Consider the following 27,687-nt stretch of genomic DNA (forward strand, 5'->3'; position numbering starts at 1 on the left):
CTAATTTTATTAGGCATTTCGTTTAATACATTGTGACAAAAAAGTACCTGGATTCTTCGATCCACTGAAAACGGGTTCCATTCTGATGATTGTTAACTTGTTTGTATCATAAACTCATGCCTCATCGCTAGTTATAATGCTCTCCATGAACGAGGAATCGGAGGCTCGCACGATCAAGCATGTCCATAGATACTTGTTTACGGTACTCTTTTAAAAAAAAAATAAAGCTTTATCAGGACGAGTCGAGCAAGAACGTGTTTCATACCCAAAATATCCACCAAAATCAATCGAACGGACTCGCGAGAAACGTCGAGCTCTCTTGCTATCTCTCTAACACTTGCATGACGAGTACGTAGCTTTTTAATATTTTCATCAGTTGAAGAAGTTGAAGGTCGTCCAGAACAAGGCATGTCTTCAACTAATAAAATTCATTATCTTTCACATGGGTAGATTTAATAATCTCTATCTCTCGGTGTATAAGTGCGATCGGATTGCGCTATAAAGCGTTAGAAATATATTAATTCGAACTAAAAATAAGCCAATTTATGATACGCCATATTTTACATTATTTCTTAGATAAAAGCGAACACGCAAGCCATTCGGATCAAAATGTGCTTAGTATTTATGGTTCTGATACAGATACATACTGCAAGAGGCAATTCTGGTTTCGTTGATTCCATTCCGAAAAATTTAATGTCATAGATTTACCAGATAACGGGTAAACTGTTTAAGCAGTGTTTCAAGGTTTGAAATAATTTAAACAAGGCTAGGTGCAAATAAAAAAAAGTCGATCTAAGAGTGCCACAAAGAACCTCTTGAAGTGGAAGTGGATAGCTTCTAGTAAAGAAAAGTAGATGAGTTACGATGTCAAGTGAAATTTCTCGTTGTTGAAACATGGTAAGCCGGCGCAAATGATGGCCAAGCCATGATTGTTGGTTAGAAAGGCTTTGCATGTATTTGGTGGAATTGATAAAAGAACCATTTACTATGAGCTGTTCCGCTTCAACCAAATTCTTAATTCAGACTGTTCTGTCAATAATTATATCGTCTGAAGGAAGTGATCGCCCAGAAATACGCAGCTTTGTCTAATAGGAGTGAAACTGTATTCTATCAGAGCAACTCTAGGCCATACACAATGATAGTCAGCCAGCAGAAGCTCCAGGAGGTTGGTTGGGAGCTTCTTACGCATACACCTTATAGTCTGAATCTGGCATCAAGTCTTTACGACCTGTTCCTGTCTATGACGACTAATTTTGCTGGAGAAAAATGATATTAAGACCATATACCTACATACCTACATATCTATATATCGGCTTAACATAATAGCAAAATCTGATTTTGAAGTCTTAGAGAAGCTTTTAAGTTTTTTTCTTGGAAAATTATTTTATTCTAGCAAATATTCGACTTTTGATAAACCAAGCAGTAGAGTGTAAATGTAAGTGAATACCTTTAGAACTTTGGGGCCTTTAGACCCTGTCCTAAAACCCATTATCCGATTGGAGGTCGCTTGAAAGCTTGCAAGTACCTCCATCTGTCGAATAATATCAAGGTGCACATAAAAAACAGCAAAAAAGGAGAAGAAGCGCGGACAGGTATCTGCTGAAAATGCACATACATAAGTTGAGTATCATAAAAGTATGTATACACAGAGGTAAACGAATGAAGCTACAAAGAAATTATTTCTGGCAATTACCATGACTCACATATTCGGGATTTTACGATCAAAATACAAGCAATATTGTACTTTGATTGAGCAACCGCCAAACAAACCAATGACTGTGAGAAATAAAAACAGATAAAAGCTTACAAGACATACGCAAGCACCTAAGCATCGCGCACACCCACACACACATGCGCACAAATTTCTACTTTCACCTGCGGCGCTGAAGAAAAATAAAACGTGACTTATTATGCAGCTAAACGAACGAAATAATAGATAAATAAAAAGTTTGAGAAAAACACCTAAGCAGAAATGCACACATATACATACATACTTGCACACAGACACAATAATGCCTGCCTAAGCATTAGTTGGTTTTTTGTTGTTGTTCAATAAATGATTCGCATGCTTATCGAATGACTGTTGCTATTGTTGTTGCTGTAGCCAATGACCAGATAACTGCATTTTATTTAATTTAATTAATCATTTGAAAAAAAACACAGCAACAAAAACTTAAACGAAAATAATTAAATGAAATGTGAACGCTGGCAAATTTGACTGATGGCCGCGTGCGCAGATTTTATTGAGATATTGTAATACCGCACATTAACGCAGAAGCGGCGGAGGAGTAGATGGGTAAATAACGCAAAGCGATAATGCTGACTGTGTGTGTGCTTAGTTGCATGTTGCAAGTGCAATCACACTTGCAGTCTCAATTAAGCTTAGTCATTACAATGGCTATTTGTTAATTCATGTCTCTATATACATATATGCAACAACAAAAAAAGAAAAAAAAACTATACTATACTATATTATACCCTTCACAGCTAAAAAAAATTATTCACACAAGAACTCGATTTTGATAGATCAGTTTCTATGGCGGCTATATGCTATAGTGGTTCGATGTGAACAATTTTTTTTTGAAAATTATACCGTTAGCTCGGTTAGAAATACTGCCAAATTTCGTGCAGATATCTCGTTAAATAAAGAAGTTTTCCATACAAGCACTTGATTTTGATGGATCTGTTTGTATGACAACTATATGTTATAGTGGTTCGATCGGAACAATTTCTTCGAAAGTTATGCCGTTACCTTGGATAGAGAACCGTACCAAATTTCACGAAGATATCTCGTTATATAAAGCAGTTTTCCATATAAAGACTTGACTTTGATAGGCCAGTTTGTATGACAGCTATATACTTTAATGTTCCGATATCGGCCATTCTGACCAATAAACAGCTTCTTGGGGAGAAAAAGGCTAAAAACAAAGAACACACTTCGCCTATATTCAGACAGATATACTGTCAGGCGGACATGATTACCTAGCTATAGCTCATCACACTGAACATTTATATATATTTTTTATAGGGATCACCGACGTTTCCTTTGGGTATTATAAACTTATAAAGGAAGAAAAGATAAACTTAACATACTATGAACTGTTCAGGGCATAAAAATAACGGTGCCTGGGTCTGTGCAGCCTTATGAATTGCGCCTAGACGAGCTGCAGCTGCTGAGCTCTTGCCTTGTGCACACTCAGACCTAGCCAAAGCGCTGACAAGCACGTCAAGCTGTCAACAACAAACATGAGACACAACAACTACATACAAACATAGGATGTTGTTGTTGTGAGGCTGGGAAACTGATGCGCAAATACGCTTTTGTCAATACAGGTGCGCCTGTGTGTGCTCACAGCCTTCTGTTCGCCTTCTTTTAGTTTGAAAATAATTTAGGTGAACAAAACTGGAAAAAATATTGAAATTCCCCAGAATACAGTACATACACACACATGCAGGCGTGCAGTAAGTGCGCTGGCGGGAGTTTAATGACACGCTGTCTAAGCTGTTGACTGATTGTCAAAGAGGTGTGTTGTCCTCGTTATCGTGCAACAATGCAAGCGCAGTCTGTCTGCGTGTACTTTATGCCAATATTTATGCTTAGTTTTTATTTATTTGCATACCAGCTGGCATTTTGGCATGTAAATGTTAGCGGATCGCTATACACACACACATATTCGCTTGTAGGCTTAAGCTATTTACGCGAAACAGTTTCTTATTTATCTTATTTTATGTGGCTATTAAATTTTAAATGCGTTTGCTGCTAATATTGTAAGCTATTTGCACATAAACTTTTGAAAAATTATGCACAAAGTAAATGCGGTGTTTTATGTTTCACTCTAAGAATGTTTTTTGTTAGATTTGTAGATGCCAACAATGTATTCGCGCCTCATTTGGCAATAGTCAACCTAGTGACCCGAAATAGCTTAGAAAAAGTGCATGTAGAAATCTTAAACTAAGGATATGAAAAGATCTTTTGATAAGTCAGTTTGTGTGGCAGCTGTATTTTATAGGGTTCGGCGAATATCCTCGTAGCTACATATATCCTCGTTGCAGGGCTATGGGCAAAACAGCTTTGCAACGTAGATTTACTACAGTCCGTGAAGACTCAGACCTCAAAAGCGTTGGAAGCATAAATACAATGTCCTTCTCCATTTGCTATGGTCTCCGGGAGATGCCAAAGGTGCTATGTGCAAACCCCAGTAAGGAGGGTTGAAAGCAAAAGCGACATACAAAGCAGCGGTGAAAGACCAACTGGACGAAGGAGGAAGAGGAAGGTTGGCTTGGTCTGCGGCAAAAATGGAGGAAGGCCGAGCATATTATGCATCGAGGCCGCAATCCTCGTTTTCGAGATTCGCAAGCCGGATCGAAAAAGTAATTGCAGCCAAACGGCAAAGGTCCGTTGAAAGTCAAGCAACAGTGCCAGCGAAACGACCAAGGAAAACATACAAAGCAGTAAGGCCATACTTCAGACTCGATCAAGAGAAACCATCAACGTCCAGGGTGGCAGCGACGGCCAGCGACCCCTCACTGTTGTGGGTAAAGGAAGCGGTTTCGAAGCCGTAATTACATTTCATCTATACCGAAGGTGCAGGCTCTGATACCTCACAAGGTACAAGTGGAGTACGCACTGCGGCTGCTTAGCAGACAAATCCTGATGTGCCGATGGAAGATTGGAGGATGTTGAAGGTTCTCAACTCTGGCAGGGAGAGGCGGAGCCTCCAACCCGACCCCGCGAAGAAGGGAATAATGGATAACCTCAGGAAATATGGTAACTTGACTAAAGTCGCCGACATGCTATACGTACTTCCCGAATGCAACAAATAGGGAAAGAACAGCTATTCTGTTAAAGAAAAATATACAGTCATATATTGATCTAGGTGTGTCTCTACTTAACTTTAGGTGCTTCGTACTTCCTCGTTTTCTGACTATAGATAGGTCAGATTCCAAATAAGATTCTCAAACCTCAATAAAATGTAACCTTCAGGAATCTTAAGAATACTAACAGGGTCTATATAGGAGGAGGCCGAGTGGAGTGGCCGAGATAGCTAACAACACAAGAAACAATTTTCAAAATTCTTAGCCTTTATGAAAGATCATTAAATTTCATGTATTTACGAGAATTTGAATAAACTTCTTCTTTTATAGTAATCTTTCGAAGATATGTACCTTATAATCAGAAGTTTAAAAAATTTTCTGAAGAAAATATTATATAATAAATTAAATTAAGTTATCAACTTTTCTAGGTATTCGAGTAATTTCCTTCCCTGAAAAAAAATGTTGCCCGACATTGTATTTTTTCCCTGAAAAAAAATTTCAAAATTAAATTAAGTTACCAACTTTTCTAGGTATTCGAGTAATTTCCTTCCCTGAAAAAAATTTTTGTCAGTGTTTTATAAACTCGTATTCGAATTTCCTTAGACAAAATTTTTTAAAAGCTTTAAATTTATATATGCTTCCATAATACTTTTATTTGTGAATGCTTCCGGCAGTTGCTGAATTTTTGCGTAGAAAACAGTCTATTATTATTTTTTACCGAAAAATCCAACATTTCCCCCATACAGATTGTAAGGTTTTGTGAACAATTATCTAAAATACTAATCAATAGCACAAAATCATTACAAACCTTCGAAAATATGCCTGCGATTGAATCATTATAAATTCAAATACTACACACACATAATAAATTTGACTTCTTTTTAACATTCGAATTGTCAAGTGTGACGATATTTTTTCTTTGACAAGCTTTTGACACTTCTCATTTACAATTCCTACAACATTTACCACGCATACGAGCCTAAACCGCAAGCTTTGTTTTATTATTCATAGATTCATTTAAAAGTGTATTTAATTTTTACGCCCATCACTTCCGTCGATCTGCTCCAATTTTTTCCAATTTTTTATTCGAAAACACTTCAAAACGCCAAACAATGCATCAAAAGTCAACAAATATATTTCCATACAGACCATATACATATATACACATATGTATATAGTACATGCATGTGTATGTGCAAACTTGTAAATTTATGTACATAAATTTGACTGACGGCGAGTTTTGGTCTATGACAATTGTCTGCATTATTTTGCCACAAGGTTGTCAATCCTTTGTTTTGGCGGCGGTTTTATTTAGCAAATTGTTGTTCTTGTTTTAATTTTTCTTGACAGTCAGCTGTTGGTTCTGTCGGTTAGCTATTGTTTGCATGTGGTGCCTTTTCAAATTGAGTTGTGACATTATTTTATGTAAATTGTTGGCACCTTTTTATGGCAGACTCTGTGCACTGCGAGTGAATATATGGGGTGCTCTATGCACGTGAGAAAGTACTCGCATGTGGTATGACAGCTGCTGCAATCAGATAAATGTCAAGCTGAAGAAAATATGTGAGAATCTGCGTTTTTCGTAGAATACATGAAACTAAAGCTCGGCAGTGTGTGTTTGTATACTCGCATATGCATGTGTGGGAGAAGCTTGAAAGAGCGCGAGGAAACGCATGTGTTATTTAATTGAGTTGGTTTAAGTTGTGTTGTATGTGGGCAAAAAATAGTAAGACTTTGTTCACAATTTTAAAATTCTTAATTTGTTCTTTAAAATCTATGTAAGTCGTCCCTCTCAAAATAATCTCCTTGGACCCAATAGACTTGTACCAATGTTTTTTCCATGGAGTCAGGCTATCGGACAGTTGAATCAAGTGAAAGAACACATTGTAACCCAGGAGCTGTACTAATCCTCTTTGATTTGATTGGGTTAAGCGAAGTGTTGTAATAACAAGAGATTGCAAAAGGGATCACGAGTCGTAGTGCAAACCTCAAAAGTTAATTTATCTAGCTATTTTGTACTTAATAAGAAGTATACTTGTTTGTTTTTGAAACATAAATAATAGATAATATTCATTTTCAATTTTCATTTCACGATAATTTTTTTCTTTTTTTCAATATTAAAAATATATAAGAATATTAATTTTTTGTTAAGGCAGAGTAAAAATAGTAGAAAGAATATAGGAAATAGATCTACTCGAAAAGCATGGAAGTACAAAAAAATAGCATTAAGACGGAATACTAAATACTAGGTAACCCTAAAAATGAAGAGGTCACCCGTCAATTTGTCAACAAATAAATCACCATGTCTTAAATAAATTTTGTTTACTCTTCGCCATCAGTGATTTCATAGACTCACGCTAACACACGCAAAATAAATTAGAACTGTTTGTCTCACTCACCTTCACATTCGGCTGCTGCAACTGCAAGAATGTGGCTATTCCATTGCGCACACGATTCTTGACGCCGCGCACCGTGCCCTTCGACGAACGTATAGTCGATGTGGCCGAACCGCAACGTATATCCTTGTAGCCGGCGAAGGCATCGTCGTGCAAGCTCTTCGTTTCGTATTCGGAGAGACTTTCAAGATCGCCACCGCCTAAACTGGCCGAACCACCACCAACACTACCACCATTAATACCACCAAGACCGCCAGTAATGTCGAAACTGCGGAAATTTTCGTGTTCCCGCACATGGAAATTGTAATATTTATCTGCTTCATATTTGCGCGGCATGGAGTTCATTTTCGTATCAACGAACGTACCGTTATCCGCGTTTAAAACGAATGTTTTATTCGGCAGCGACGCGCGTTTATTGCTGTGACTACTATTAACGGTCATATTATTACCGTTACGTTCCTTTAAGAATTGCTTATGCTTCACATTAATATAATCATGCTCGTTGTTGTCAACCGGCGTAGCAGCTGTGGTCACATCACCCTCACCATCCGCATCACTGCCACCATCAACGCTGTTAGCACTGCCAGCATCACCATATTTCGCCTCAAAATCATTGGTGGGAAACTTGCGATCGCGTATGTCGCGCAACAAGGAATCCGGCAGAAAGGAGCCCAACATTTTGACGCAAGCCAAGGAAGCGGCGTTGGCCGTCGATTTGTGCGCTGTTGGCGAAACCGACGACTGGCGTATGAATTCGGTGGAGTGCAGTGAATCACAACTCAGCGAGGACGATTCGCTCTCCTCGCTATCGGTGAAACTGCCAGCGCGTGCGTGGTCGCCATTCGTATGCGACTTCGCAGTGCCGTTTGTCAAGTCCAACGCTGACTTCTTGGTGCTGCCATTTAGGCGTATTTTGGTCGCTTTCATGTGCAATTCCATTTTGGGTGCGCTACTGTTAACACCATTCTGTGTGACAGCGTTGAGTTTCTCGAGTGTGCCGAGAAACTTGTTCTGTGTGGTCGGTGCGCCGGGTGTTACATTACCATTACTCTCCAGATCGCTACCTGTGCCGCTGTCAAGTGTGTCGCAAGGTGAGAATTGACCACTGGATATAACATAGTACATATACGAAGGATGTGTGACATTTAAATCGGTAATGCTTGTGTTCGACGTGGCGTTCGTGTTGTTCGCGTGACCGTTACCATTAATAATGGCATTACCGTTAGCGTTACTGTTGCCGTTACCGTTTGCGATTGTGATCGCGCCTAACAAGTTTGTTGCGGCATTACCGCCCGACGACACGGTTACCGCGCCCGTATTGAGAATCATTGATGTCGTCGTCGTTGCCAATGTGGCCGCTGTAGGCGTTGTAGCTGTAGGCTTTTGCACCATTTTCTGTACGTGGTTGCTCTTGTTGCGTTCGTTCGCGTATAATTCGTTCGCACTTTCACCCGTCGATGTTGCCTGCTTTGAGTCAATTATTTGCACTGGAGCACTTTGTTGTGTTAATTCTTTAATTTGATCTATTGCTGGGGCGTACTGTTGCTCGGGCGTATCTTGCACTTGTGCCTCGTTAAGGGTCACTACCGACACTTGTTTGTCATTCTTTTCATGCACTTCTTTCGGTTTTATTTGTATCTTCAACACATGTAATTTCGGTTCTAATATTTCTTTATTCAAATTCGAATCTTTATGATTTGTTGTTATTGGTTCAACACTGCGTCTGCGTGTGGCTGCGTCTGTTTCGGTCAGTGCACTTCCACAATCTGCTCTCGTTGCCGTTACTAGACTATTCACGCCGATCGCATTCGAATTCGCGTTCACGTCTGCACTTTCCAGCTGCTCTTGGACATCTGTATTGCAGAGACTATGGCCAGCCGCATGGCGATCGCGTTCGCTAACGTTCATCGCATTCGTACAGATATAATGTTCAAACGCGTTTTGACCATTTCCAATAGCACTAGTCATACAACTTTCGTCGCGATATATATTAGACGTCGCTGTCGGCGCAACAAGTGAACCAACTTGATCAGCATGCTGCTGCTCGGCATGAACGTCTTTAGCGCCGCGCTCATCATTATCGGCATGCCGATCATGTGCATCATCATCATCAGCATGATTATCATGTGCTTTGTTGTTGTTATTCTGCTCATCGCCATTGCACTTAATGATCATCGAGCCGCGCTGTTCATTAACATTCGTTTGTGCTGTCGGTTTCGTGTGTGTATTGTTGTTGCTGTTGCTCAGCTGCTCATTTTGACCATTTGTGCGCGCCATAATAACACCTGCGGCCGCCACATTTCTATTTACTTGCGATTTTCCAACATCACTTCCAACACCGTTAGCCAAACGGCCGACGTCGTTTCCATTCGTTTCGTGCACGTCTTCGTTGCTCACAACGCCGCCATCGCTGCGCTCGGTTTGACCATTATTGGCTTTTCCTCTTTCACTCACCACTTTCAACAGCAAGTGTGGAAAAGTTGGCACCGCCGTGGATGTTGTTATTTTCTGCTTGATTGTGGCGTAACTAGTTTTCTGGTCACTCTCGTACTCACCACTCTGTATGCGATACGAGTGACGTCGCTCATCATCGTCGTTCAACGTTTGCTCATTATTTGCTTTGACAAAAACATCATCATTATTGTGGTTATCATTATTGTTGGTGCAATTATTATCGATACCGTTAACACCAATACGTGTTGTTGTTGTTGTTGCCACTAATTTACTTGGCTGCGGCTGCAGCTTAGTGAGCACTGTTCTAGTTACCGCCGTTGATGGTGTTGGTGCCATTTGTGTTTTCGTTGTTGTTGTATTTTGATAGATGGTGATCTTGGCCGTTTCGGTCATTTGTGTTGTTGGTCGCAATGTTTCTTTCTGACAATTGTTGACTGCGTGTGGTTGTTGTTTTTGTACTATTGTTGGTGTTGTTGCTGTATTCTGGTCAATTAGTATGGAGATGCCACGCGTTGTTGGCGTATTCGTGTTTATAACAGTTTTCGTTGCCATTATTGTTGTTGCGCCGCTTTGTTGGCTGGCTCTAATAGCTTAAAATGTGATTACTAAAAATTGCTTGTGATTACCGCGCAGCTGATTACTTCTTTTGCGCTTCGGCTTTTGCCTCGTTTTTCTTGGTCTTGCACTATTTTCCTCACTTCGCGCTTCACCGCGTTATTGTTGATCTTCGCTCAAGCTCCGATCTCTTGGCGCATTTGTACTTATAAATGAGTATCTGCCTCCACTTCTTCGCTCTTCCGTGTTTGCTATTGCTACGTTTGCAACACCTCGACGCTTTGTGCTTGATTTGCAGCGCTCACTTTGTTCTTTTCCAAAGCAAATGTGATCTTCCTAAGCTTCGCTTGTGTTTCTATGGCTTTTGTCTGCAGTTTCGTTTTCTTTTTTGTCGATCTCACTGCGCCGTGATTTGCAGTTATGCAATTCGTGGCATGTAATATAATCGCTGTAACTCCCTAACAGTAGTTACTTGCACTGGGTGTACATTGAATGGTCTCTGGGCACTTGTCGGCGTTTACACGTTTCTACATGCACTTCCTGATTTGATGTCTTTATAATTTTCTTTTGTTGTCTTCATTGCACTTATTGTCATGCAGTCGCTGTAAGTAAGCCCTTTGCTTAGTCGTTATTTTAATGAAACTTAATTTTTTTCACTCGAACTTTTTTATCGCAACTTTATTTTGCATTAAAATTGCAATCGCAGCAGCAAAATTGCGCATTACTTTTAATTTTTCTATATTGTTTATTTCTTTATTTTCACTGCCTTTTTACTGGCAAACATTCGCTCGTATACTTTTGAGAAGTTTTTGTGTGAAAATTGCACTCCGTTTGAAGTTGAGTATTTTACGATTTCGTAACTGTAAATAAATTAAAAATACAGAATTTAATGATATTTAGAAACGATTCTTTTAAAATTCATATTATATATTTTGCAATTTCTTTTAGTTTTCTAAGTAAAATTTAAACACCAAAATTTTCCAAACATAGTACATACTACATATATTTCTCTAACTCTTGCAGAACCCCCAGAGGTGATCTAGTGACTTATGCTGAGAGCATACTGAAATAATGGTGAGCATACCGACGATTCGAATTTATGTGTGCTCTGCCCAATCCACAAAAAAGAAGACCTCACAATCTGCGCCAACTACCGTGGGGTAAGCCTCCTCAACATCGCATATAAGGTTCTATCGAGCGTACTGTGTGAAATATTAAAGTCCACCGTCAACAAACTGATTGGACCTTATCAGTGTGGCTTTAGAACTGGAAAATCAACAACTGGCCAGATATTCACAATACGCCAAATCTTGGAAAATACCCATGAAAAGAGGACACACACCACCTTTTCGTTGATTTCAAAGCAGCCTTTGACAGCACGAAAATAAGCTGGCTTTATGTCTGAATTTGGTAACCCCGCAAAACCAATACGGCTGTCTGACGTTGATTCCATCAGGATCGAAACCTGTCAGACTGACGTTGAGCTGAAGAAAATAAACTGAGCTGCAGAACTGAATAGAGAAGTTACAATCTTCTATAAGAATGTACAGTTGGCTGGGGTACGTCGATAATATTAATATCCATTCGAAGTCGTAAATAATTTCGTCTATCAGCATTAACACCAACAAAAACGTCAGCCTCGAAATCCTGCGCAGAATAACTCTCGCCAACATGTGCTACTTTGGACTGAGTTAGCAATTAAAAAATAAACTCCTCTCTCGATGAACAAAGACCAAACTCTAAAAGTCACTCATCATGCTCGTCCTACTATATGGTACAGAGGCATGAATGATGACAACATCTGATGAGTCGGCGTTATGAGTTTTCGAGAGAAATGTTCTGCGGAAGATTTATAGTCCTTTGCACATTGACAACGGCGCCATTGATTTAGTTCAGCGAATTAAGAGACAGCGGCTACACTGCATAGGTCATGTCGTCCGAATGGAGGAAAACACTCCACCTCTGAAAGTATTCAACCCAGTACCTGTCGGGGGAAGCAGAGGAAGAGGAAGACCTCCCCTGCTTTGGAAAGACCAGGTGGAGAAGGACCTGGATTCGCTTGGAATATCCAATTGGTGCCAAATTGCGAAAAGAAAAAACGATTGGTGCGCTGTTGTTAACTCGGCTATAATCGCGTAAGCTGTGTCTACGCCAATAAAGAAGAAGAAGATTGTTTTTATATTCGAGATAGTCAATGAGAATAATTTCACAAGATTCACAAAAATTCATAGCTTAAACCTTTCCGAGCGAATGTTGTGTTTTCGAGCGCTTTCCAAAATTCGTCCCACTTTCACCGGGCAATAGCACTACGCCGAACAGCAGATTGAACTAAAATGTTACATTATATGCAGATTGCATCCATGGACAATGCTGAGAGTTCAAGGAAAGATTTATCGAAGTTCTAGATTTAGCCAGAAAAGAGTCATCTCTGACTGATCTACGGTTCAGTGGCTAATATTAATAATTAAATTGCTTCAAGCTACTTTCTACGATAGCAACAAAAGCATGCGGCATTAAAAATCGATTTTACGTAAAAAAGTTGTATAAGAAAATTTAATCTAATTGAAATAAAAGCGCTCAAAAATTGTGTGCAAATCGCGAAAAACAATCTTTATAACCAATAAATTGTAGACTCAATAAGCAGAAGCTGCTATAACCGGCAAAACTTGCCTTTAAAAATACCAAAGAATTTAAAAATGTACATAATTTTAAGTCAGCAGTTAATTCGCTGATGAGCACCAATCCACGGAGAAACAATTGTCATGCTAATGAGCCAAAACTCGGATGTAACCAAGCCAGCCAGTTGAGTTTCTCGGTAAATGCATAAATAATAATCTAATGATTTGCTTAAGAATAACAATAGACGAAAGATCATGGTGAACTTGTTGTCTGTTTCTTGTTTCCTAGTAGATATCTACATATCTGTATAGATCGGCACACTTGTGAACAAAATTATAGTATAGTAATATCTGAAAATTTTGTTAGAGATAATGATTTTCAGATAATTTTTTTTAATAAAGAAAAAAAAAGCATAAAACTTTTATTTCATTTTCATAATTCACATTATTTTCTATATGCTACTTATGGAATTTATCAAAGAGTGATCCATTTCGAGGCTTCCTACTTTTTTAGATAATTTTTAACATAAAACACAGAAACTTCAAATTTATTGGGGAATGTTTATTATCATTCGAGAAAACATTCTTTGACATTTATTTTTTGAAGAGATCTCTTTCAAATGTTAGCCGCGGCTACGTCTCAGAAGGTCTATCTGTTGAGTCCCATTTTCGATGACTCGTTCGAGCATTTCGACTGTTAACTGGTGAATGTCACGCGTGATATTATTTTACTCCAAGGTCTGAATCGAAAAGGGATTATCCGCATATGTATATTACATATCCCCACAGGGAAAAGTTTAACAGTGCGTTATCAAACGATCTTGATGGCTTATAGATCGGCCCAAAACGTGAAAGTTCGAAGTGTTCTCCAAATAAATACATTGATTCATACGATGTGTTTGAAATGGCGCCGTTTGTTGAAACCAAATGTCGGCGAGATCACGAGCTTTAATTTCAGAGATCGAATAGTCAGTTATCATGACGTGATAACAGTTGCCATTGACGGTTACGTACTCACCGGTATCAATTGTGAACAAACTCATAGCTGAGCAAAATTTGGCTCGAAAACGTCGGATCTTCTTGGAATTTTTCAAGAGCCCAAAGAGCGAAGCGATGTCGCTTGGGAAAGTTGAGCGGTTTCAGTTCTTGCATAAGTTGTACTTTGTACGGTTTCGATTTAAGATATCGACGCCAAGTCGTTCCATTCACCGTATCGACTCTCCACGGCATAAGACCAGGAGATGGTGAACCTGATGCTCCAATTGATGACGATGAGGCATGTGTTTCATTTCCCGACCATAAAGAAGTACGAAAAGCAATTACCCGTCTGAAGAACAAAAAACTCCAACGATGAATTGTCAGCCGAGCTATTCAAATACGGCGGCGAAGAACTGATTAGGAGCATGCATCAGCTTCTTTGTAGAATATGATCGGACGAAATAATGGGCAACGATTGGAATTTAAGTGTGCTTTGCCCAATCCACAAAAAAGGAGACCACACAATATGCACTAACTACCGTGGGATAAGCCTCCTCAACTACGCATATAAGGTTTTATCGAGCGTATTTTGTGAAAGACTGAATTCCACCGTCAAAACATTGATTGGACCTTATCAGTGTGGCTTCAGGCTTGGAAAATCAACAACTGACCAAGTATTCATCAGGCCATGCGCCAAATCTTGGAAAATACCCGTAGAAAGGGTATAGACACACACCACCTTTTAGTCGATTTTAAAACTGCTTTTGACAGCATACGAGGTTTCAGACAAGGTGACATCCTCAAACTACTGCTGGAGAAAATAATTCGAGGTGCAGAGCTGAATATAGAAGGTTCAATCTTCTACAAGAGTGTACAACTGCTGACGTACGCCGATGCCATTGATATCATTGGCCTCAACAACCGCGCCGTTAGTTCTGCTTTCTCCAGAATGGATAAGGAAGCGAAGCAAATGGGTCTGGTGGTGAACGAGGGCAAGACGAAATATCTCCTGTCATCAAACAAATAGTCGTCGCACTCACGGCTAGGCTCTCACGTCATTGTTGACAGTCATAACTTCGAAGTCGTAGGTAATTTCGACTATCTAGCAACAATTTCAGCCTCGAAATTTAACACAGAATAACTCTTGCCAACAGGTGCTATTTGGACTGAATAGGCAATTGAGAAGTGCTCTCTCCATGAACAAAAACAAAACTCTATAAGTCAGTCATTATTCTCGTCCGCTATATGGTGCAGAGGCATGGACGATGAGAACATCTGTTGAGTAAGCGTTACGAGTTTTCGGGAGAAAGGCTCTGCGGAAGATTTATGGTTCTTTGCCCATTAGAAACGACGAATCCCGCTGTCGATGGAACGATGAGCTGTATGATATATACGACAATATTGACATAGTTCAGCGAATTAAGAGGCAGCGGCTACGTTGGCTAAGTCATGTCATCGGAATGGATGAGAACACTCCCGCTCTGAGATTATTCGTCTTAGTGCCCCCCGGGGGAAGCAGAGAAAGAACTCCAAACCGTTGGAAAAACCAGGTGGAGAAGGACCTGGTTGCACTTGGAATCCGCAATTGGCGCCAAAAAACGAAAAAGAAGAACGAATGGTGCGCTGTTGTAAATTCGGCTTAAACCGCGTAAGCGGTGTCTACGTCAATAAAGAAGAAGAAGAATATAAACAAGTGTTACAGTTTATATGCATTTACATATTCAGTTTGTTATATGTAACTCAAAATAAATATAAATACTCAAATAAACTACAATGATAAATAACAGGAACTTTTAAAGCGTTATGCTATTTTTCTGTACACAACTGTGTGAACATAGACATGTTCGTATGTGTGCGCAATTTTTTTTATTTTATTTATAGTTTTTTAACAATCTCGTTTCAACCCGAAGACACAATTTTGCGCATTTACTTTTCAGAAAATGCCAAACCCGTGTCTCTGACAAACTGGATTTCCCGGCCTCTTTGCTATTTATAACTTCTTCACTTTTGCTTGTTCTTACAAAATCGTTAAAATGAATGTTAACTGTTACTCAGGCAAAAGCTTTGTATATACATATTTCACATACACATACATACATACATATGTATATTTAAACATTTCAGTTTTACTTTTTAATTTTGCGGCAATTTGAATACCTAAACTTAACTAGCCATAATTGCTGGTGAACAACAAATTAATTGGGTTTAAGACCAATTAGAAGTTTAAAATACAAAAAATATATATATAAAAAGCAAAAGTTCAATGAAAAAAGTTATGAAAAGTCGCAGCGCTCAGTGGGTTAAAGACTTGTACTTTTGTTATTATTTTGTAATTACAAATTTCAACACAAACACACTGCAGTCGCCTCAGCAAGTGTTATTATAATAAAAAAAAATAAAAAACAGAAAAAAAAACAAAAATAAAAACAAAAAATAATAAAAAATAAACGTGAATTCGAGACAACATTTGCATTTTTTTATTGATGAGCTTGCAGGCAGCTTGGTGAAATGAGAACTCATGGTGGCAATTGTAGCCGTGTGGACAGTGCGGCACAGCAAAACCGGTATATACTCGCACATAAATACATGCATACATACAAACAAACAGGCAACAACTTTATGTTCAGGCCGGTTCCGAGGTAAAACAAACCAAAGTCAAGCAAAACTCTTAAAGTTAAACACGCCACGACAAGGCTGCCCGCCAGTCGTCCTTACAGCGCTCTGACTGCACTTGGTCATTAAAAAATTATGACAATTTTTTGTTTCGCATTTAGTTCACTATGCATTTTTCAAGTACATTAAAGACACCTGCAAGCAAGTATTTTCAGTGTTATGGGAACAAAAGGAAAGGAAAGGGGAAAAACCGCCTTTTTTGTCTCCAACTGCATATTCAGAGCAAATTAAACAGGATTTTGTGCCTTTTATTTTCAAAGAAGCCTTTCCAACAGGAAGTAAATGAGACAATAAATATGAACAAGCTTTAATTAGGGAGCTTTAAATATATATATTGTCATAATGGAGAACAACTGCCAGGAACTTTAGAAACTCATTAACAAAGTTGTTATGGAGTCAAGGATTTTGAAGTTTTCTATTAAAATAAGAGGTTTTATTATAAAAAGTAAAAAAAATATCGGTCAATCAGCTTGATTCTAGTACTACAGATAACCATATTTCGGGTTCCGGAGAAGTCGATCAGTCTCAACCCATTTGGGAATGTTTCATCATGGAGGCTGAATTTACCAACCGTTGTGCCAAAGATACCTTCTTTGCCCACCTTGGCATTACAGTTGCTAAGCACGATTTTGGCATTGTGGCGGAGGCAACTCTCATAGGAGGGATTCGAGCGCTCTCAGAAGGGAAGGAACCTTTGGTCACATCGCCCTTCTCTTCCGTCCGGGCGTGGGCGCAAGTGAGCGATATGTTGAAGAACTTCGCTTTGATGGAGATTTTGGCTCGACGTTCATCCACCGGTGTAAATGACAGTACTCGGGGACGGAGTCTCTCTTCCATCACAAATCCCACATCAAATTTGCGCTCCTTTATATGGGCACTGTAGTAAATTCTATAAGGTCCTATTCGTCTTAGTCGATGTCAGTATTTATTTTTACGAGGACTTCAACCAACTAGGCAGCGGCATCCTCTCAATTAAGAGACCGGACACTATTGGTTTGCCACGGTCGTCATCAAAAGGGGGGTCTCTCCTTCGAAGCTCTTGTTTCTTTTTCATTGGGTGCGTTTTTTACGTGGCGGGTCCCAAGCCCAGCTCACAGCCCTAGGGAGGGATGGTTGCATTCTCACTTTTGCTCGCCTTTAAACGGGTGTTCTTTGGCTACCCAGAAGATAATTGGTCTAAGACCGGAAGTCGTGAGCTGCTTGAGCCATATGTAAAAGAATCGTTTCTGGTCACCCCCAAGTGAATGCCACTCAGAGAACTTTCCTCACTTTCGTGAACTTCTACACATGACTCCATCCTCCCATATAATTCTAAAATAATTGGTATAGTAGTTTTTTCTTAATTCCCAAAAACGCCTATTTTTCAACTTTTGGAAGTCGAAGCACAAAGTCCTGATAAGAAAGGCTGATAGATCAGCTGGGAAGGTTTTCGCAAAACTCTTTAGATTACCAACTTTCATTGCTTATATCCTTCTTGCTGCAGATTTTATCAAGAGGCATAGAGGCCTGTTGCTATACGTATAGGGAAGAATGAATAATCAAACTAGTTCTTAACATAATCTGCTACCATTTCTAAATTTATAATAAAGACTCTATTCTTTTATCAGATCGCAATAATGTGACCAGAAGCAGATTTGGGCTAATACCCGCCAGCATACATGCGAATCTAGGAAACTACATAAGGAAATATAGTTCGTCTGTCTACGTGTACTTCGCATATGATAATTTTTTACGGAAAATCAATACAGCTAAGAACATCATCAGAGAAAAAATTTCTATCAAAGATCTATTCTGGTTTTAGAGATTTGAAAATTTACCATTAGTTCTCAAACTAACATTGTTCGCTATCAATTTGGTCGTTACTTTAATACATATTTTATATAAATAGATTTCTTTACTAATTTGAAAAAAATAAACAATATTTTGCATTAATTGCCATAAATATTGGATTCATTATACCAACAAAGAAATTCCCACAGTGTAATTGCTTATTATTGTGAGTAATTGTCACTAATAAGTGACTAATAGTTGTTATTAGTGACTATATAATCTATTTGCTCCAAATTGTGATAGTTTTTTTTTTTTGATACAAAACGGCAACTTCCGCTCTACAAAAGCCATTATTTTATGATATTCTTTTTTAGTAAATAACGATAAAAGTTGATATAGCTATCAACTCTTTGTAGTTATTTACATACACATAAACACCTGGAATTCTCCAATTAAATGGTAAACACACGTTCATAAATATATTGCGTTTTTACCGAATAGACCGTGTGGGAATTTAACCAGTTAATAGATATTGTTAGCACAGGTATTGCTTATGCCAATCTCTTTCCGCATATTCTCACGAAAATTTTGCAGCTTTCAGTGCATTTGTCAATATGAGCTATCCTGACACGATTACGCTAATTGCGGTGTTGCATTGAATTGCATATAATCTTAATAAATATATAGATATTTATGCTTGTACGAGTATGCTAGCAAAAAATTTCTGTTAAACTTATTATTGGAACCTAGTGATGTCATATATATGAATGTATGTATGTTACAGAAGTATACTTGAGGACCCCGTCCTTGCTTTGCAGTGACTAAGTTATACATTAATTATTAACTATTCAATTATATTAAACTTGTAAGAAATGACTAATTTTAAAAGTTGTTAGATGATAATACTTCTGATAATGAAGGAAGGTAGATGATCCTTAATTTTTAACAATAATGTCAAAATAATAATAAATAAAATCATTTTAAAACTGCAAGAGGACCATTTCTTCATTAAAACTTCAAGTCAGAATAGTTACTACAATATTTTTAATTAACAAACATAGACCATTGCATAACTGAGGATTGATGATCAAAATTACACTGAATAATAATAGTTCTACAATTCTCAACCGCTGATTAAATGATGTCATTCCGGAATATATCTGGATAATTTTGTTTTCATTAAACCGTTTTGAAATTTTGCAAACGTCATTTTCTCTTCAAGAAGCGGCTCATTTGTTAGAACTGCCGATATCGAACCACTATAACATACAGCTGCCATACAAACTGAACGATCGGAATCAAGTTCTTGTATGGAAAACATTCACATTTGACAATGTATCTTCACAAAAGTTGGCACATGTTATTTTCTAAGGTAATAATGTAATATACGAAGAAATTATTCAGAACGGCTTACTATAGTCATACAAACTGAACGATCGGAAAAAAGTTCTTGTAAGGAAAACTTTTGCATTTTACAAGATATATTCACGAAATTTGGTATAGATTATAAGTCAACAATGTAATCTCCAAAGAAATTGTTCAGATCGGTTAACTATAGCATAGAGCTGCCATACAAACTGAATGATCGGAATCAAATACTTGCAAGGGAAACTTCCTCATTTGACTATATATCTTCACGAAATTTGGTACGAGTTATTGTTCATAGAAATAATATAATTTCCGAAAAAATTGTTCAGATCGGATTACTATAGCATATAGCTTCCGTATAAACTGAACACATAGTTACTAAAAGAAATGCACCTGTAAAGGGTATATTAGCTTCGGTGCTTCGGTTTTTTAAGTAAAAATATATTTAAACGATTTTTGCAAACGTGAATTTTGAACAAATGCTTATGATTTCAAATACAATTTTTGTATTTATGAATTGTTTTGAATTTTAACATAAAGAGATAAAAATTATCCTATGTCCGTCCCCTGGTTCAAAGCTACCTTTCCACCAATTTTCAGCCAAATCGGTTTAGCCGTTCTTGAGTTATAAATATTGGTTGACATTTTATATAATTTCCTTGGCTTTGGTTCTTGCAAATTAAAAATTGAAATTTAAGAATATTTCTCGGCGTTACTTCTGAAAAACTAGTATCTAATGAATAAACACCTGATTTTTTTATTTCGGATGATCCGGCACTAAGTTAAGAGGGGCACCACATTCGCAACCCGCTCAAATAATTACTGCCATTGCCTAATAACGGAATTACAACTCGTCGTTACAAAAAGTTCACAAAGGCATGAGTGTGTTTGCACGAATTAACTTTACCCCCTTTAATGTGATTTTCACGGACAATGAAAACGATGATACCGAGTATTTTAGTCTAAAGATCGTTCCGTACTACCGGAACCGACCCCCATTACCAAACGTAACTATAAAATTATTAGCGCTTTGTCAGACTGCATTAGAATCCACTTAGCGGTACAAATAACTTGATAGCTTGCCAATAAAAATTAAACACCTTTTTCATTGTAAAATTCTCATTAAATATTCAATGAAGGAAATATATGTACATACATATATACTATTCTTTCTCTGAACCAACTTCTTTAGCTCGCATATGAAATAAAACGGATTTTCAACCGTTTATTAATCAACTCGGTAAAAGGGAACTGTGGGACAGCATTTCAAATTCCTTACGTACAGCTGCAACCGAAGCCATTGGTTTTCGCAAAGTGTAAAAGAACAGCTGGTACGACGAGGAGTGCCGTGACGCAGCGGAGAGAAAACAGGCTGCCTACCTCGCAACGTTACGATCGACCACAACACGTGCGGGATGAGATAGATACCGAGAGTTGAAAAGAGAAGCGAGACGCATCTGCAGACAGAAAAAGAAAGAGGCCTAAACGCGTGAGTATGAAGAGCTTGATAAGCTGGCCGACAGGGGTAATGCTCGAAAACTCTACGAAAAAATGCGGCGGCTTACAGAAAGTTTCAAGACCGGAGCATACTCTTGTAGAACCCCCAAAGGTGATCTAGTGACCGATGCCCAGAGCATACTTAAATTATGGAGGGAACACTTCTCCAGCCTGCTGAATGGCAGTGAACGCACAACGCCAGGAGAAGGCGAACCCGATTCCCCAATCGATGACGATGGAGCAGACGTTCCATTACCCGACCATGAAGAAGTTCGAATAGCAATTGCCCGCCTGAAGAACAACAAAGCGGCCGACGGATTGCCGGCCGAGCTATTCAAACACGGCGGCGAAGAACTGATAAGGAGCATGCATTAGCTTCTTTGTAAAATATGGTCGGACGAAAGCATGCCCAACGATTGGAATTTAAGTGTGCTATACCCAATCCATAAAAAAGGAGACCCCACAATCTGCGCCAACTACCGTGGGATTAGCCTCCTCAACATCGCATATAAGGTTCTATCGAGCGTATTGTGTGAAAGATTAAAGCCCACCGTCAACAAACTGATTGGACCTTATCAGTGTGGCTTCAGACCTGGAAAATCAAAAACCGACTAGATATTCACCATGTGCCAAATCTTGGAAAAGACCCGTGAAAGAAGAATCGACACACACCACCTCTTCGTCGATTTCAAAGCTGCTTTCGACAGCACGAAAAGGAGCTGCCTTTATGCCGCGATGTCTGAATTTGGTATCCCCGCAAAACTAATACGGCTGTGTAAACTGACCTTGAGTAACACCAAAAGTTCCGTCAGGATCGGGAAGGACCTCTCCGAGACGTTCAATACCAAACGAGGTTTCAGACAAGGCGACTCCCTATCGTGCGACTTCTTCAACCTGCTTCTGGAGAAAATAGTTCGAGCTGCAGAACTAAATAGAGAAGGTACCATCTTCTATAAGAGTGTACAGCTGCTGGCGTATGCCGATGATATTGATATCATCGGCCTCAACACCCGCGCCGTTAGTTCTGCTTTCTCCAGGCTGGACAAGGAAGCACAGAAAATGGGTCTGGCAGTGAACGAGGGCAAAACGAAATATCTCCTGTCATCAAACAAACAGTCGTCGCACCCGCGACTTGACTCTCACGTTACTGTTGATAGTCATAACTTTGAAGTTGTAGATAATTTCGTCTATTTAGGAACCAGCATTAACACCACCAACAATGTCAGCCTGGAAATCCAACGCAGGATTGCTCTTGCCAACAGGTGCTACTTCGGACTGAGTAGGCAATTAAAAAGTAAAGTCCTCTCTCGACGAACAAAAGCTAAACTCTATAAGTCGCTCATAATTCCCGTCCTGCTGTATGGTGCAGAGGCTTGGGCGATGACAACAACCGATGAGTCGACGTTGCGAGTTTTCGAGAGAAAAATTCTGCGAAAGATTTATGGTCCTTTGCGCATTGGCCACGGCGAATATCGCATTCGATGGAACGATGAGCTGTACGAGATATACGACGACATCGACATAGTTCAGCGAATTAAAATGTTGTCCGGATGGGTCAAAACACTCCAGCTCTGAAAGTATTCGACGCAGTACCGCCGGAGGAAGCAGAGGAAGAGGAAGACCTCCACTCCGTTGGAAGGACCAAGTGGAGAAGGACCTGACTTTGCTTGGAATATCCAATTGGCGCCACGTAGCGAAAAGAAGAAACGACTGGCGCGCTGTTGTTAACTCGGCTATAATCGCGTAAGCGGTGTCTACGCCAATTAAGAAAAAGAACCGTTTATTAAAGAATTGGCTACAATTCAGTTAAAGCAACAAAAACAAAACTAACTAAACTAACAAATTAAATAATAAAATGATTGCTTTTAAGGAGTAGCAACTTTTTTTTTAATTCACACCAACTGCTATGTAAAAACAACAATCATTTCACACTCATAACGCTATACGGGAAAATCGACTTTTTTTGGGGAATTGGACTAAACGAATTGATCTAAAATTAGGTCATAAGAAAAAATTAGTTACTTCGTTTTTAGAAGCTCGCCTTCATATTTCCTTTGAATTTTGAAATTGAACTCATTGAAAACATCATTACTAAATACAGGTCCGACACTCGAAGTGTAACCAACTTCAGGACGTTCGCGCAGCTGTCGCACTGGAATCAGCTGTTTATAAATTGGCTGAATGACAGTTCGGAGTATTGTTCACAAGTAAAAGCGTTTTGCCAAAAGTGAAGCAAAAAAAAGTGATCAGCGCTGGAATTCAAACGTAATAGTGTGATTGCTTTATATTTAGCTGAAAACTCACAGCCAACAATTGTTCGTGAGCTCAAACACCTTGATGTGAATAAAGTTTTTGTTTATCGCACCATCACTCGTTACAATGATACTGGTAGCATCGCAAAACGCCATGGAGGTGGTCATCAAAAGACTGCAACGTCACGTGAGATGGTTCGGAAAGTGAAGAAGCGACTTGGGCGAAATCCACGACGAAGTGCCAATCAAATGGCTAAAGAACTGAAAATATCTGACCGCAGCATCCGAAGCATATTGAAAAATGAGCTCAAGGTCAAGGCGTACAAGTTCCAAAAGGCCCATGATCTCGCACCGAACATTGTGTTTTCTGACGAAAATTTTTTTCCAATTGAGCAATTCGTAAACTCTTAAAACGATAGGGTTTACTTGACCGACCGTTCATACGAGAATCTAAGTCACCGGTTGGCCATCAGGAGGCAGCACCCGCCACAAATAATGGTTTGGGCCGCTGTTACCGCAGATGGGCGCTCTCCAATTGTTTTCATCGAGCCTGGCGTCAAAGTAAATGCGACATATTATCGGGAAAGTTTTCTGGAGGCTGCTTTGAAGCCGTGGGCAAACAAACATTTCGGTCGCAAACCATGGACGTTTCAACAAGACTCAGCAGCGTCTCACAAAGCGCGAGTGAACCAAGAATGGCTGAAAAACAATGTTCCGAACTTCATTATGACCACACAATGGCACTCGAATTCACCATGCGAATCCAATGGATTACTCTCGGTGGTCCATTTTGGAGAGCAAGGTCTGAAGTAAAAAATACACCAGTCTCGAGATGCTGAAGAAAGTCATTATCCGTGAGTGGGCCAAAATAGCAGCTTGCGATTCGTTTTTTGACCGTCTCAAGGCCATAGTCAAGGCAAAAGGTGGTCATATCGAGCAAAAGTGAATTGGTCCTGAATTTATGATTATTTTCACACATTTTTTACTTTAAAATAAATAAAAATAATTTTCCAAATCGTATTTATGGCTTTTTTAATTGGTTACACTTCGACCCTGTATATGTAAGTTCTTTAAAAAAAAACGTAATCCATCTCTGTTTTTCTCTCAAATCAATGTTAGTAAGCCATTTTGTTGTCAGTTTATATTTCGGATAGCGCACCAAATCGGTTCTTCGAAAAAAATGTCTTCCATTGTAATTTTCCCCGGTAAATAATACGTTGGTAGAACTGTCAGTAGTGCATTGCGATTTTTACAAAGAAGAAATATATCGAACAAAGAATTTGTCTCAAATTTTGTATTCCTAACCAAATTTCGTTTCGATTTTGGTGGATATTTTGGGTATGAAACACTTTCTTGCCGGACTCGTCGCGATAAAGCTTAATTTTTTTTTTCAAAAAGAGTACGCAATGAATTCCATCGATCAGTCAATGTATTCACCAGATTTAGCACCGTGTAACTTTTTTTGTTCCCCAAATTCCTTCCTCCACGAAACCCGTTTTCAATCGATCGAAGAGATAAAACAAAATTCGCAGAAAGAGCTGAAGGAGCCATCTCAAAAGTGCTTATGAAAAGTGTTTCACAGACTAAAAAAATCGTTGGCATAAGTGTATTTATTACATCTGTGGGAGATTACTTTGAAGGCGAAAAAATATATATTGATCAATAATTTAATATTTTCCGTTTGATTTACAACTTCTGGGTACTTTTTTTATCATAATATGTACTACTCCGACATTTCTTTTTGGGTGTTACAAATATCTTGGCAAACCTAATACACAAAGTTAACCAAATGGCAGAAAACGAAATACGCAAGCGTTAATTTAAATTCCAGAACAGAATTTAATTTTTAATTATAAAATTGGGATTAACATTTTTTCATTTACATTCCCGTATTTAGGATAAATATTTTCAATTTTAATTTTCAATTATAATTTTCAATTCTATTTTTGGGATTATATATTTGACAGTTTATTTTAATTACGATTTTTGGGCTTACAAAATGAAAGACACATTTTAATTTAAATAAAATAAAGTAAATAAATATAGTTGTCTTTTTAATGAATTTTAGGGAACCCTGATTGGTACAAGAAAAAACCATAACGGTAAAAAACCAAAACTATAAAAAGAATCTTGGTATACACAGCATAGAATTTAAAAATAAATAATTAAAAAAAAAATATTAAAAAAAAAATTAAAAATAAAATATTAACTTTCTTTCAATATTTTTCTACAGGGTAGCCAGCTGCGGCAATTCGCACCAATATTTGTATGTATGACATTTAAATATGCTAACTCAACAGCTTCAAACAGGCATTTAACACACCTTCCAAAACAATTACTCAAAACATTGCTGCCGGGCTGAAAACAGAAAACATCTTCAAAATAAATTCATTGACGCTGCCATGCTAAGCGTGTTTTAGTAACAAACGTTCTCTGGGGCAAATGTGCAGCTATGTACATAACTGTATATGCGGTTGCACCTTTCTTAAACTTTTAACAAACATGCACGTAAATATATTTCTCACGTTTCTCTTACTTTGTAATATTTTGTTGCTGTTTTTTTTCATATTTTTCTTTTACCATGCTACGCTGCTACACTTTTTACGCTTCAAATTCGCTACACAAACATTTCACTACAATTTCGTGGCGCTTAATAGACACGTTGTTGCATTTAATGATTTTTTACTTGCCACGCTTTCAAGTAACTTAAGTTTGTTTTTGTTGGTTTATTATTATTTTTTTTTTTGTTTTTTAATTGAGTGGAAAATACATTAACTGGGTTGATTGGCACACACACATGCGCGTAAGTGCACAAATGTTTGTTTGTGGATTCACTTCGCATGCATTAGTGAATTTTTCATATTCTCAATTTGGTGCTGCTGCTGATTTTCTTATTGTTGTTGCTGCTATTTTTGTTACAGCTATTTTTCACTTAACTTTTTCCACTTGTTTGTCCTTTCTCTCTCTTTCTGCGCGCAGCAAACAAATATTATTGACTTTCACGAAATACGAATGCCAAATATACTAGCATAGCACACACACATGCGAACAGGGACACACACACCCATATGCGACGCAAGTAGAAGTTCCCAGTCGCAATAATAAGCGTTTTGGCTGCAAAAGAAAGCCGAAAGCCGGTGTAACAACGCGACGCGGCGCTGCTGATCGGAAGTGTGTTGTGTAAGTGGCACTACTTACAGCGTATTGTTGTTGTTGATTGTTGTTGTTAGCAGTTTTATTGTTGTTGTTGTTGTTGGTTGTGTTGGCGGTAGTGTGACGCGCCTTGTTGCATTGCTGCAGCTTCAATCGCCGCCTGTAGTAACACGAATTTTTGTTGCTTTTTCACTGCAAATTGTTTGCTTTTTTGCTGTTGTTGTTGTTGTTGTGCAGCCGCTTTTCGCTGTGACATTCAAGTTTGCCGTTGCAGCAAATATTAAATTTCCAGTATCATCAAGCTCACTTTACTACCCCACTTTCGTTATTGTTATTGTTGTTTTTTTTTTGGCAGTTTGGTGGGCAATAGAGCGCGCGACAAGCCAACGCTGCAGGTTGACAAGAAAAAATTCTAATGTTAATGGCAAACACACACATGCGCGCGGTTTCTAATTTTTTTTTAAATTATTTTTAGCTTTTTTTTTAATTTTTATTTCAATTTCAAGCTTCACGCTGCACAACTTAGCACAAATTCACTTGGCATACAATTTACTGTAACGCTCTTATAACGGTCTCGTTGGTGGTAAAACGCGCGTACGCCTCATTCAGTATCACGTCGGCGACTAAAACTGCCTGCGATCGAGCATATGGCGCTTTGCCACTTGCCAACGAGCCAAGCCATCCATCCATCCACCATTCAGCAAACCGCACAGTCAGCCGCCAAGCCGTCAAGCCACCGAGCAGGCAAGCAGCCAAGACGTCAAAGTCAAAGCTTCAATGCGAACAGTTGCCGCGCTGTTGCTGCTGGGCTCCACCAAAAGCGCAGCGCTAAAAAGCTTTCGCTGCGATGCGACGCGCGGCGACGGCGCGCTTTCGAAAACAAGTCGAAAAAATACCGTAGACGACTGGCAGGCGAAGAAGCCGACACAGCTCGTCAGCGCACAAAAATTTTAAATAAATGTGGAAAATAAAAGCGCAGTCGGCGGCGTCGTCAGCGGCTTTTGTGAGAATTTGCTTATGCGGCACCGCAACTTCGGCGCGCTGTTGGCGTTCGCTGGCGCGCATGCGCTGTTCTGCCGCTATCGATTCGGCTGCGCAACGGCGCGCGCTGCTGGGCGTTTTTTGTTTTTATTTATTTCTGTTCTTTTTGGTTTGTTT

General features: G+C 38.8%; 1 protein-coding gene across 2 annotated transcripts in view; it reads right to left on the minus strand.

Annotated features, from left to right (window-relative positions):
* Window positions 1-27,123, minus strand: part of LOC126758933 (uncharacterized protein DDB_G0283357-like) — a 101,514-nt gene extending 74,391 nt beyond the window's left edge. The window contains exons 1-2 of one of the 2 annotated variants that reach the window (XM_050473407.1): window positions 26,575-27,123; window positions 7,215-11,080 (exon numbers count right to left, since the gene is read on the minus strand). In XM_050473407.1, coding sequence (XP_050329364.1) covers window positions 7,215-10,217 — 3,003 coding nt within the window. In that variant the 5' untranslated portion in view covers window positions 10,218-11,080; window positions 26,575-27,123. Of the gene's footprint in view, window positions 1-7,214; window positions 11,081-25,912; window positions 26,207-26,574 lie in introns of those variants that run through there. The other variant, XM_050473408.1, reaches the window with a different exon arrangement.
* Window positions 27,124-27,687: the final 564 nt, after the last annotated feature.

The sequence above is a fragment of the Bactrocera neohumeralis genome, chromosome 5 (assembly GCF_024586455.1).
Source record: "Bactrocera neohumeralis isolate Rockhampton chromosome 5, APGP_CSIRO_Bneo_wtdbg2-racon-allhic-juicebox.fasta_v2, whole genome shotgun sequence".
Taxonomy (NCBI): Eukaryota; Metazoa; Arthropoda; class Insecta; order Diptera; family Tephritidae; genus Bactrocera; species Bactrocera neohumeralis.